This window comes from Procambarus clarkii, chromosome 42 (genome assembly GCF_040958095.1).
Source record: "Procambarus clarkii isolate CNS0578487 chromosome 42, FALCON_Pclarkii_2.0, whole genome shotgun sequence".
Classification (NCBI taxonomy): domain Eukaryota; kingdom Metazoa; phylum Arthropoda; class Malacostraca; order Decapoda; family Cambaridae; genus Procambarus; species Procambarus clarkii.
The window spans coordinates 22353046-22366688 of NC_091191.1; the positions used below are offsets into that span (position 1 = coordinate 22353046).

The following is a 13643-nucleotide window of genomic DNA, read 5'->3' on the forward strand; positions in this document are numbered from 1 at the left end:
GAATTTCCTCTCCCAGATGATACCTTGTATCTAGCCTCCTGCTCCCTACACCTATCTTCATTACATTACATTTGGTTGGGTTAAACTCTAACAACCATTTGTTCGACCATTCCTTCAACTTGTCTAGGTCTTCTTCAAGCCTCAAACAGTCCTCTTCTGTTTTAATCCTTCTCATAATTTTGGCATCGTCCGCAAACATTGAGAGAAATGAATCGATACCCTCCGGGAGATCATTTACATATATCAGAAACAAGATAGGATCTAGTACAGAGCCCTGTGGGACTCCACTGGTGACTTCACGCTAATCGGAGGTCTCACCCCTCACCGTAACTCTCTGCTTCCTATTGCTTAGGTACTCCCTTATCCACTGGAGCACCTTACCAGCTACACCTGCCTGTCTCTCCAGCTTATGTACCAGCCTCTTATGCGGTACTGTGTCAAAGGCTTTCCGACAATCCAAGAAAATGCAGTCCGCCCAGCCCTCTCTTTCTTGCTTAATCTTTGCCACCTGATCGTAGAATTCTATCAAGCCTGTAAGGCAAGATTTACCCTCCCTGAACCCATGTTGGCGATTTGTCACGAAGTCCCTTCTCTCCAGATGTGGTACCAGGTTTTATCTCACGATCTTCTCCATCACCTTGCATGATATACAAGTCAAGGACACTGGCCTGTAGTACAGTGCCTCTTTCCTGTCGCCCTTTTTGTATATCGGGACCACATTCGCCATTCTTCCATATTTCTGGTAGGTCTCCCGTCTCCAGTGACTTACTATACACTATGGAGAGTGGCAAGCAAAGTGCCTCTGCACACTCTTTCAGTATCCATGGTGAGATCCCATCTGGACCAACAGCCTTTCTAACATCCAGATCCAGCAGGTGTCTCTTGACCTCCTCTCTCGTAATTTCGAACTCTTCCAAGGTCGCCTGGTTTACCTCCCTTTCTCCTAGCACAGTGACCTCACCTTGTTCTATTGTGAAGACCTCCTGGAACCTCTTGTTGAGTTCTTCACACACCTCTCTGTCATTCTCTGTTTACCTGTCCTCGCCTGTTCTAAGTTTCAATACCTGTTCTTTCACTGTTGTTTTCCTTCTGATGTGAATGTGGAGTAGCTTTGGTTAGATCTTGGCTTTGTTTGCTATATAATTTTCAAAACTTTTCTCTGCTTCTCTTCTCACCCTGATGTACTCATTCCTGGTTCTCTGTTATCTCTCTCTGCATTCTGGTGTTCTGTTATTCCGGAAGTTCCTCCACGCCCTTTTGTTCAGTTTCTTCGCTTCCATACATGCCCTATGGAAGCGAAGCCCCATGGATTCTTCTGTTGCTTCTCAGATTTTTCCCTTTGGGCCGGGATGAAACTGTTTACTGGCTCCTGACACTTTTGGGTAACATAGTCCATCATACCCTGTACAGACTTATCTCTGAGTCTGTGTCCCAAGGTATTTCACTTAGGAAACTTCTCATCTGTTCATAATTCCCCTTTCGGTATGCCAGCCTTTTGATTCCTAGTTCTTTTTTGGGGGAGATAATTCCTAGCTCTACCAGGTACTCAAAGTTCAATACACTGTGGTCACTCATTCCCAAGGGCGCTTCCATCTTAACTTCCCTTATATCCCACTTATGTGTGTGTGTGTGTGTGTGTGTGTGTGTGTGTGTGTGTGTGTGTGTGTGTGTGTGTGTGTGTGTGTGTGTGTGTGTGTGTGTGTGTGTGTGTGTGTGTGTGTGTGTGTGTGTGTGTGTGTGTGTGTGTGTGTGTGTGTGTGTGTGTGTGTGTGTGTGTATGTGTGTGTGTGTGTGTGTGCACTCACCTAGTTGTACTCACCTAGTTGTGCTTACGCAGGTTGAGCTCTGGCTCTTTGGTCCCGCCTCTCAACTGTCAATCAACAGGTGTACAGGTTCCTGAGCCTATTGGGCTCTATCATATCTACACTTGAAACTGTGTATGGAGTCAGCCTCCACCACATCACTTCCTAATGCATTCCATTTGTCAACCACTCTGACACTAAAAAAGTTCTTTCTTATATCTCTGTGGCTCATTTGGGCACTCAGTTTCCACCTGTGTCCCCTAGTGCGTGTGCCCCTTGTGTTAAACAGCCTGTCTTTAGCAACCCTGTCAATTCCCTTGAGGATCTTGAATGTGGTGATCATGTCCCCCCTAACTCTTCTGTCTTCCAACGAAGTGAGGTTTAATTCCCGTAGTCTCTCCTCGTAGCTCATACCTCTCAGCTCGGGTACTAGTCTGGTGGCAAACCTTTGAACCTTTTCCATTTTAGTCTTATGCTTGACTAGATATGGACTCCATGCTGGTGCCGCATACTCCAGGATTGGTCTGACATATGTGGTATATAATGTTCTGAAAGATTCCTTACACAAGTTTCTAAAGGCCGTTCTTATGTTAGCCAACCTGGCATATGCTGCTGCTGTTATCCTCTTGATGTGAGCATCAGGGGACAGGTCTGGCGTGATATCAACCCCCAGGTCTTTCTCTCTCTCGGACTCTTGAAGTATTTCATCTCCCAAGTGATACCTTGTATCTGGTCTCCTGCTTCCTACCCCTATCTTCATTACATTACATTTGCTTGGATTAAACTTTAACATCCATTTGTTCGACCATTCCTACAGCTTGTCCAGGTCTTCTTGAAGCCTCAAGCTGTCCTCCTCTGTCTTAATTCTTCTCATAATTTTGGCGTCGTCAGCAAACATTGAGAGGAATGAATCTATACCCTCTGGGAGATCATTTACGTATATCAGAAACAGGATAGGTCCAAGTACAGAGCCCTGTGGGACTCCACTGGTGACTTCACGCCAGTCTGTGTGTGTGTGTGTACTCACCTATTTGTACTCACCCATTTGTGCTTACGGGGGTTGAGCTTTGGCTCTTTGGTCCCGCCTCTCAACTGTCAATCAACTGGTGTACAGATTCCTGAGCCTACTAGGCTCTATCATATCTACATTTGAAACTGTGTATGGAGTCAGCCTCCACCACATCACTGCCTAATGCATTCCATCCGTTAACTACTCTGACACTGAAAAAGTTCCTTCTGACGTCTCTGTGGCTCATGTGGGTACTCAGTTTCCACCTGTGTCCCCTTGTTCGCGTCCCACCATTGTTGAATAGTTTATCCTTGTTTACCCGGTCGATTCCTCTGAGGATTTTGTAGGTTGTGATCATGTCTCACCTTACTCTTCTGTCTTCCAGTGTCTTAAGGTGCATTTCCTGCAGCCTTTCCTCGTAACTCATGCCTCTTAGTTCTGGGACTAGTCTAGTGGCATACCTTTGGACTTTTTCCAGCTTCGTCTTGTGCTTGACAAGGTACGGTCTCCATGCTGGGGCCGCATACTCCAGGATTGGTCTTTCATATGTGGTGTACAAGATTCTGAACGATTCCTTACACAGGTTCCTGAACGCTGTTCTGATGTTAGCCAGCCTCGCATATGCCGCAGACGTTATTCTTTTTATGTGGGCTTCAGGAGACAGGTTTGGTGTGATATCAACTCCTAGATCTGTCTCTCTGTCCGTTTCATTAAGTACTTCGTCTCCTATTCTGTATCCTGTGTCTGGCCTCCTGTTTCCACTGCCTAGTTTCATTACTTTGCATTTACTCGGGTTGAACTTCAACAGCCATTTGTTGGACCATTCACTCAGTCTGTCTAGGTCATCTTGTAGCCTCCTACTATCGTCCTCTGTTTCAATCCTCCTCATAATTTTTGCATCATCGGCAAACATTGAGTGAAACGATTCTATACCCTCTTGGAGATCATTTACATATATCAGAATCAGTATAGGTCCAAGGACTGACCCCTGCGGGACTCCACTCGTAACGTCTCGCCAATCTGAGACCTCACCCCTCACACTGACTCGTTGTCTCCTGTTGCTTTGGTACTCCTTTATCCACCGGAGTACCTTCCCTTTCACTCCAGCCTGCATCTCCAGCTTTTTCACTAGCCTCTTGTGTGGCACTGTATCAAAGGCTTTCTGACAATCCAAAAATATGCAGTCTGCCCACCCTTCTCTTTCTTGCCTTATTTTTGTTGCCTGGTCGTAGAATTCAAGTAACCCTGTGAGGCAGGACCTGCCATCCCTGAACCAATGTTGATGCTGTGTTACAAAGTTCTTTCGCTCCAGGTGCTCCACTAGCTGTCTTCGCACAATCTTCTCCATCAGCTTGCATGGTATGCAGGTTAGGGACACTGGCCTGTAATTCAGTGCCTCCTGTTTATCCCCTTTCTTGTATATCGGGACTACGTTAGCTGCTTTCCAAATTTCTGGCAGTTCCCCTGTTGCCAGAGATTTGTTATACACTATGGAGAATGGTAGGCACAGTTCTTCTGCTCCTTCCTTTAGTATCCAAGGGGAGATTCCATCTGGGCCTATAGCATTTGTCACATCCAACTCTAGTAAGCACTTCCTTACTTCCCCGCTGGTAATCTCAAATTCTTCCTCTGGTTCCTGGTTAGCTATTCCCTCTCTTATCCCTGGAATTTCTCCTTGCTCTAAGGTGAAGACTTTGAAGAAGACCTCGAGTTCAAAAACCCTTCTTCAATCAGGTACTCAAATACCAGTACACTGTGGTCGCTCATTTTTACTGGGTCCTCAAAACCGATTTCTCTTATGTCAAAGTCGTTCAGAGTGAAGACTAGGTCGAGTCTCGCTGGTTCGTCATTGCCTCTCATCCTTGTGGGTTCTGTGACATGCTGGGTTAAAAAGTTTCTAGTCACCACCTCCAATATTTTGGCTCTCCACGTATCCTCGCCATCATGCGGTTCCTTGTTCTCCCAGTCAGTCCTTCCGTGATTGAAGTGGCCCATTATGAGCAGGTGGGATCAATTTCTACAGGCAGCAGAGGCTGCCCTCTCAATTATAGTGTTAACTGCCATGTTGTTGTTTTCATACTCTTGACTGGGTCTTCTGTCATTTGGTGGAGGGTTGTATATTACTGCTGCTACTATTCTTGGTCCTCCCATTGTCATGGTGCCTGCTATGTAGTCTCTGAACCCCTCACAGCCCGGGATGGCCATCTCCTTAAAACTCCATTCCTTTCTCATGAGTAAGGCCACTCCGCCTCCTCCCCTACCTTCCCTCTCTTTTCTTATTACTGTGTACTCCTGGGGAAACACGGCATTTGTTATGATTCTAGAGAGTTTTGTTTCAGTTAGTCCGATTACATCTGGGTTCACTTCTTGTGCTCTTTCCTATAGTTCACTTGTCTTGCTTGTGATCCCATCTATGTTCGAGTACATCACCCTGAAACTGACTCTCTTTTGCTTCTCCTCTGGGGGGACCTTTGGGATCTGGGGTAAGTGGGAGCTGGGGGGATCTGGCACGGGGAGACTGGTGGAGGAGGGAGGGCTTGGGAGGGGGGGGTAGAGGGGGAGGGTAGGGGGGGGAGAGTGAGACGGGGAGGGGGAGAGGAAGGGTTGGGGGAGCATGGGGGGAGGAGAGACTGTGGGGGATAGGGGAGATGGCGGGGGGGGGAGAAAAGGTGGGAGGGCTTGGGGGGCGTGGGGAAAAAAGGAGGGCTGAGGTGGGTGAGGAAGAGGGGAGGGTTTAGGGGAGTGGTGGAGAGGGGAAGGCTTAGGTGGGGTAGGGGAGAGTGGGGGGCTTAGGGGGGCGGGGGAGAACGGAGGGCTTGTGAGTGGGAGAGACGGGAAGTCATGTGGGATGAGGGAGAAGGGAGGTCCTGGGGAGAGGGGTGAGTGGGAGGAGGTAGGTGTGTGTGTGTGTGTGTGTGTGTGTGTGTGTGTGTGTGTGTGTGTGTGTGTGTGTGTGTGTGTGTGTGTGTGTGTGTGTGTGTGTGTGTGTGTGTGTGTGTGTGTGTGTGTGTGTGTGTGTGTGTGTGTGTGTGTGTGTGTGTGTGTGTGTGTGTGTGTGTGTGTGTGTGTGTGTGTGTGTGTGTGTGTGTGTGTGTGTGTGTGTGTGTGTGTGTGTGTGTGTGTGTGTGTGTGTGTGTGTGTGTGTGTGTGTGTGTGTGTGTGTGTGTGTGTGTGTGTGTGTGTGTGTGTGTGTGTGTGTGTGTGTGTGTGTGTGTGTGTGTGTGTGTGTGTGTGTGTGTGTGTGTGTGTGTGTGTGTGTGTGTGTGTGTGTGTGTGTGTGTGTGTGTGTGTGTGTGTGTGTGTGTGTGTGTGTGTGTGTGTGTGTGTGTGTGTGTGTGTGTGTGTGTGTGTGTGTGTGTGTGTGTGTGTGTGTGTGTGTGTGTGTGTGTGTGTGTGTGTGTGTGTGTGTGTGTGTGTGTGTGTGTGTGTGTGTGTGTGTGTGTGTGTGTGTGTGTGTGTGTGTGTGTGTGTGTGTGTGTGTGTGCGTGTGTGTGTGTGTGTGCGTGTATACTCACCTAGTTGTCCTCATCTAGTTGTGCTTGCGGGGGTTGAGCTTTTGGCTCTTTGGTCCTGCCTCTCAACTGTCAATCTACTGGTGTACAGATTGATCTACTTTGTGTGTGTGTATGTGTGCACGCGTGCGTGCGTGCGTGCGTGTGTGTGTGAGTGCTAGAAAGACATTATATGTAGTAGACATAATAATGGAAAGTGGATTTGTTAGAAGGGCAAGGTCCAAGAGTTAATAGCTCGATTCTGCAGGCACAAATAGTAAATACACATACACAATCTCGCACATACAGGGTTCAACAAACAGTGGATGGAAACCCAAAAAAATACAAAAGAGAATGGAAGAAATCTAAAGAACACAGAACAGCAGGAAATCGTAACCCGTATAAAGAGGCCAGAAATGAGTACACAGAAACTAGGAGAGTGGCAGAGAAACAGTACGAGAATGGCATTGAGTACATGGCTGAGTCCCAGTCACAACTGTTTCATAGCCGTATCAGGAGGAAGATGACTGTGAAGGATCAAGGTCAAGGTATCCGACTTGAAAAAGTTATAGAGGACACACAGAAAATGATAACGAAGTATGTGAGGAACTTTACAAAAGTTTTGAGGAAGTATTCAAGCAGGAACCTAATTTGCCACTAGAGCTTAGAACCCAAACCAAATGAGCGATTCAACAGGAAAGCCTCATTGAAATAACAGTGAAACCAGAAGAAGTATAGAAGCAACTACAGGAATCGGATGTGACAAAAGTCGTAGCACCAGACAAAACTTCGCCATCGGTACTAAAAAAACCAGCTGAAGCATTGTGCAGTTCCCTTTCCATAATATTTTATTCCTCTCTAGAAACTGGAAAACTTCCTACATGACTGCTGGAAAATGGCTAACGTAGTGTCAGTTTACGAGAAAGTGGGAAGACAGAAACCATTACACTACAGACCCATATCACTAAAAAGTAACCCTTGCAAGTTGCTAGAGAGACTGATCTAAAGCAGGCTAATAGAACATTTAGTGCAGATAAACTTTGTCTCAAGGCACCAACATAGATTTAGTAAAGGAAAATCCTGTTTAATATACTTGCTGGAGTTCTATAACAAGATGACAAATCAAGAGAGAGAGAGAAAGATGGACAGACTGCATATTCCTCGGCTGTCAGAAAATATTTTATTTTGTCCTGCATGAAAGAATCCTACTCAAACTAGAGATGCAGGCTGGTGTATGGGGAAGTTCTAAGGTAGGTCAGAGAGTATCTCTAAGGAAGGATAAAAGGGTTACAGGGAGGGTAGAGACATCAGAGTGGGGAGGGAGAGGTTAAGAGTGGAGTACCACAAGGGTCGCTTCTAGGACCCGTACTATTTCTGATTTATATCAACGACCTGACAGAGGAAATTGGCTCCTACTTATCAATGTTTGCAGATGATTCAAAACTGTTGAGAAGAGTCAGGACAAAGATAGATTGTGAGGTATTGCAAACGGATTTGGACATTCTCTAGAAGTGGTCTGAAAAATTGCTGCTAGAATTAAACCCAGCCAAATGCAAAGTTATGAGGATTGGATCAGGAGTGTGAAGGCCAGATCAGCAGTATAGGATGACGGGAAGATAAATTCTTCACTCAGAAAAGGAGAAGGTCCTAAGAGTGGACATAACCCCAAATCTGATGACAGAATCCCACATTAGTAGAATAACAACAGCTGCGTATGGCATACTTGCCAATGGTACGATATCCTCGCCGGGGATATCTGTGTATCCAGAAATCTGGGAATCAGAAATAGGGCTTTCCGGGCCCAACATGTAGCGAAGGTGAGACCCACACATGAATATGCATCCCCAGCATGGAACCTTACGTGAAAAAGGACAAGGAGTTACTAGAAAAGGTCTAGAGATATACAACAATCTCATTCCTGAGTTGAAGGGCTTAAGCTATAAAGAAAGACGAAGAGAGCTAGGACCTTAGCATACTGGAGGAAAGGAGAGATAAGGGAGGTATGATAACAACATGTTAACCAAACCACACACTAGAAGATGTTAAAACGACGACGTTTCGACTTTACACTAGAAGATGTTAAGACGCGACGTTTCGACTTGATGATGGTCCAGAACAGACCGAAACATCGTCGTCTCCTCATCTTATGGTATGTGGTTTGGTCAACATTCTTCACCCACGTTATTGTGACGTCATCTGCACATGATAACAACATATAAGGTTCTAAGGAAAATTGATAAAGCAGCATTGTTCACAGCTAGTAACAGCAGAACGAGGGGGTCATAGATGGAAACTCAAGATGCAAATGAGTCACTAGGACGTCAGAAAAATCTTTTTAAGTGCCAGAGCTGTGAATAAGTAAAACCGGTTAGACGCAGATGTCGTTGAAACTAATTAAATTCAAAGTTTTAAATGTGAATTTGAGAAAAGCGTTAGAAATGAGTCATTGCATTAATCTAAGATCGTTTGGAAGGCGAGGCTGAGAGCCTAGCTCGACCCTGCAAGCACATCTAGGTTATCTTGAGGTTATCATGAGATGATTTCGGGGCTTTAGTGTCCCCGCGGCCCGATCCTCGACCAGGCCTCTACCCCCAGGAAGCAGCCCGTGACAGCTGACTAACACCCAGGTACCTATTTTACTGCTAGGTAACAGGGGCATAGAGTGAAAGAAACTCTGCCCATTGTTTCTCGCCGGCGCCCGAGATCGAACCCGGGACCACAGGATCACAGTTCCAGCGTGCTGTCCGCTCAGTCGACCGGCTCCGGCTAGGTGAGTACTGTTCTGACCTGAGGGGGTTGGGATTAATGGAACTTAAACCTGCAAAGAGAGCTCTGATTGTTGCACCAGACTGTTACTTGCGTACAGGCGGACAACTTCACCCAACCACTCTCCGCCAGAACAGACAACCGACCTCGGCAGCCACACTCCCGCTACCGTCCGTCGACCAGCAATGATCTGGAGTGCTTGCAATTTTCTCAGGAGATCACCCTGTACGCCTCTTGATCTTGGAGAGGGGTTCAGCATCACGCATCACATATCTAGGGGTGCGACTCCAACACTGGCCTCGTTGTCCTCTGTACACACCCTACTTGAGCCGCCATGACTCCCCACTCTCTCCTTGTTTGGAATGATCTCTTAAATTCCCCTGTTACAAATTAGTATTCTCTACCACCCTGTCCACAGTTGTGATCCTTACTCTCTCTCTCTCTCTCTCGTGCATTCTGGGAAGTCTCACCAGGACAAGAACAAAAGTCAGCTAACAGTACACATTTAATGAACAAAAGAACATACACAATACATGATAAAACAAGATGAAATATTAAAGTACAACACTCTAAGCTGCTACAACCTGGAAGCAATTCAATATCATATCCTGGCTTCACCAACCGTTCATGTCAAGTGGCTGCTCAACACTTGGCTTACCACTTACCACTCCCTCACTAAATGGGGATTGCAATATCGTCACAACACTATTGTATAATCAGCTCTTAAAGTATATAAAACTCAGCCGGTGGCTGAAACATTTCCATAAATATTCCCCAACACAAAAAGACATCAATCTCTCATCTTACACTAAGTCTTACACGCCAATAAGCATTCAAGCACTTCCCTTATACATCATGTGTGATCACCGTGTTCTCTTCTGCTCCTGGAGGTTCACTACCATGTATATCTCTAGGTACTACAAAATAGCCAACAAGACTCTTCTGCAGTCCTCCGAAACTGCTACACAATGAAGTTCTCCTCAAACACCAGTGATGCTTCACCACTGATCCCACAGAAACACAAGAAACTCCTCTTCACTCCTCCTCTACACTACTTGAGGCCAACTCCTCACTATGAGTATCTGCTCTCCCACAGTTCAGCATTCACTTCTCCAGCCTCAAAGTTCCATTAATTTCTTCCCAAACAAACCTGCAGTTCCATTGTCATGCCAATAAAAATGTTTCCCAACTAAAACATAATTAAATGTATTCACAGAAAAATAAAACTCCACGATCCGACATCTCTTTAAACTCTAACACGCCTCGATGGTCCTCCCCCATCTGGGCGAATCTATTTGCGACATTGCTGACAGCCGCCCCCCCCCCCGGTGGCGAGGCTCCCTCAATCAGTCAGCCACTAGCGTCCTGAGATGGTGGATGTATCACTCCGCCCTCCAGGATGTTCCTCTATCTCTACTCTCTTATTTCAGCTCACTGCCTCAATGAATTATCTATCCAACATACACATATGTCCATTATGATCGCTGGCCACACGATCAAACACTTGTGGCTAAATTAACAACTGATTGAGTAGGGTCACCCCTGAAATTTCTGATGTGAGGACGCTCACTCACTGAAGTTCAACATGGGGCTCACATAGGCCGCCCACCAAAATGCTTCAGGACTGCTTCACAAAGATTCCTGCAGTCCACGACTTGAGTCCACACCGTTTCCAGACCGGTTCCGCAACAGAAGCGTCTGCTCATTTCCTTCTTCTTGAAGGTACAACAACTATAGTTTCCCCAAGGCGCGGCCAACACTCACTTCCAGGCCGCCTCTAATTATCAAATTCACAAGAATACTGGAGTGAAGAATACTTGCAGACAAGTATTCTTCACTCCAGCACTAACACAGAGGACTATGTTCTTCCTCATTACAGGAGATCAGCACAGTACATCCACCTCTGATGACAGTTGCGACTCATGTGAGGTCAAGATGTCCTGCGAACCTCACATCATGTCAGCATAATATCGACATCTCATGTCATGTCAGTTATTTACATGTTCATCCTCTGCCAAAACTATTCACTGACATTCGCCAAGTATTTAATATATATATATTCACATATCTATACTTCCTCTGACCTCTCAGTCAGGTCCAGTTTCCCGAATATCTCTCATTGGTTTAGATTCGTTCTTCAGGCTACCTGGGGTCGTAACAGTACACACAATATATTTAATGCCATTTCAAACATGAAACAGGTTCATGGTTTCATGGTTCCTCATGAAACAGATACAGCTCACACTCTCCCGGCATCGTTCTCAACGGGTATCAAAAGTGGAGAAAATATTAATATATAACATTGCAATTTTTGCAACAGATGGCGACCCGGAGTGTCTCGCAGCATAGTGCAGATGTCGTGTCGAGTGTGTGATGAGGGCGACCAGGTGCTCGAGGCCCTCACACTCAACCATGTCACCTTACATATCATCTCCAAGTTCAAGGTTAACATGAATGGACCGAATAAGAAGAAGAGTGCTGAAATGGCTGCAAAGTTGATTGGATTTGACGAGAAGGTCGTCTTTACCCCCAAAGGTAAACATCACGTTCCCTCCGTGTAGGTCTTACACACCACTGTTTCTTGTGTAGGTCAAGCATGGCAGGTGCTGAGGAAGTTTGTTGTTTGATCTTATACTTCAAGTGTGACGTTGTACAGTTTGTTAATTTATGACTTGGTACACTTTGTTCATGTGTGCCATGGTATAGTTAATTAATGTGTCATGATCCAGGTAGATAATGTCTGTCATGGTACAGTCAGGTACTGTGTGCCATGGTACAGTTAGGTAATGTGTGCCATGGTACAGTTAGGTACTGTGTGCCATGGTACAGTTAATTAATGTCATGGTACAGTTAGGTAATGTGTGTCATTGTACAGTTAGGTACTGTGTGCCATGGTACAGTTAGGTAATGTGTGCCATGGTACAGTTAATTAATGTGTGCCATGGTACAGTTAGGTAATGTGTCATGGTACAGTTAATTAATGTGTGCCATGGTACAGTTAGGTAATGTGTCATGGTACAGTTAGGTACTGTGTGCCATGGTACAGTTAGGTAATGTGTGTCATGGTACAGTTAATTAATGTGTGCCATGGTACAGTTAGGTAATGTGTGTCATGGTACAGTTAATTAATGTGTGCCATGGTACAGTTAGGTAATGTGTCATGGTACAGTTAATTAATGTGTGCCATGGTACAGTTAGGTAATGTGTGTCATGGTACAGTTAATTAATGTGTGTCATGGTACAGTTAGGTAATGTGTTCCATGGTACAGTTAGGTAATGTGTGTCATGGTACAGTTAATTAATGTGTGTCATGGTACAGTTAGGTAATGTGTTCCATGGTACAGTTAGGTAATGTGTGTCATGGTACAGTTAGGTAATGTGTGTCATGGTACAGTTAATTAATGTCATGGTACAGTTAGGTAATGTGTGTCATGGTACAGTTAGGTAATGTGTGCCATGGTACAGTTAGGTAATGTGTGCCATGGTACAGTTAGGTAATGTGTCATGGTACAGTTAGGTAATGTGTGTCATGGTACAGTCAGGTACTGTGTGCCATGGTACAGTTAATTAATGTCATGGTACAGTTAGGTAATGTGTGTCATGGTACAGTTAGGTAATGTGTGCCATGGTACAGTTAGGTAATGTGTGCCATGGTACAGTTAGGTAATGTGTCATGGTACAGTTAGGTAATGTGTGTCATGGTACAGTCAGGTACTGTGTGCCATGGTACAGTTAATTAATGTCATGGTACAGTTAGGTACTGTGTTCCATGGTACAGTTAGGTACTGTATGCCATGGTACAGTTAGGTAATGTGTGTCATGGTACAGTTAAGAGCGCTCTGATCACCAAGTATGTTGAAATCTTAAGTTGAAATCAGAATTGCCTGATCAGAGAGGCTTGTGTGCTCACCAACGGCTGTAGTACAGAACCTGACCTCTGTTAACATATGTCAGGTTATGTCCTCTTGTGTTTGGTTATCGTCCTATGTAACCTTACACAACAGTGCGAGGACAGCGTCGAGTTCGATATCATACTCATATGTTTATATTCATTATTTTCTAAGAGCTCGAAACATTTATAAATATTTATAAGCGAGTATAACTTTTAATGAATGTTCTTAAATGGCAGTTACTAGTTTTGGGTTGTGTTAAATAATACCATCATATATTGAGGTGATGTAATACTTTAAACCAAACTCTTCAACCATTCATTAATTGAGTCATCCAAAGCGTTTATAGATTTTAAATATAACATAGTTATAATTACATTATGTCTGCAAAAATAATAAATATTATAATCATTATCTACCTGAGGAGAGTGTCTCAAACACGCCTATCTACCTGAGGAGAGTGTCTCAAACACGCCTATCTACCTGAGGAGAGTGTCTCAAACACGCCTCACGAGACCAATGGTCGCCGTAGTGGAAATGATGATAAAACTGCTTACATTATGTAACCTGACAAGTATTATTTTATTCGTTATATTTAGACCCCCTCTAACCTATCTTCCCCCCCCCCCCCTATCTCCCCCCCACCTCGCATCCCCCTCCCTACTCCCTTGCTCCCATCCCCCCT

At 45.2% G+C, this 13643-nt stretch overlaps 1 protein-coding gene across 1 annotated transcript in view; it reads left to right on the top strand.

Annotated features, from left to right (window-relative positions):
* LOC138349889 (apolipophorins-like) overlaps positions 1 to 13643 on the top strand; it is a 118186-nt gene that overhangs the window by 81919 nt on the left and 22624 nt on the right. The window contains exon 16 of the mRNA XM_069339940.1: positions 11389 to 11603. Within this exon, the coding sequence (XP_069196041.1) occupies positions 11389 to 11603 (215 nt within the window). The remainder of the gene's footprint in view (positions 1 to 11388; positions 11604 to 13643) is intronic.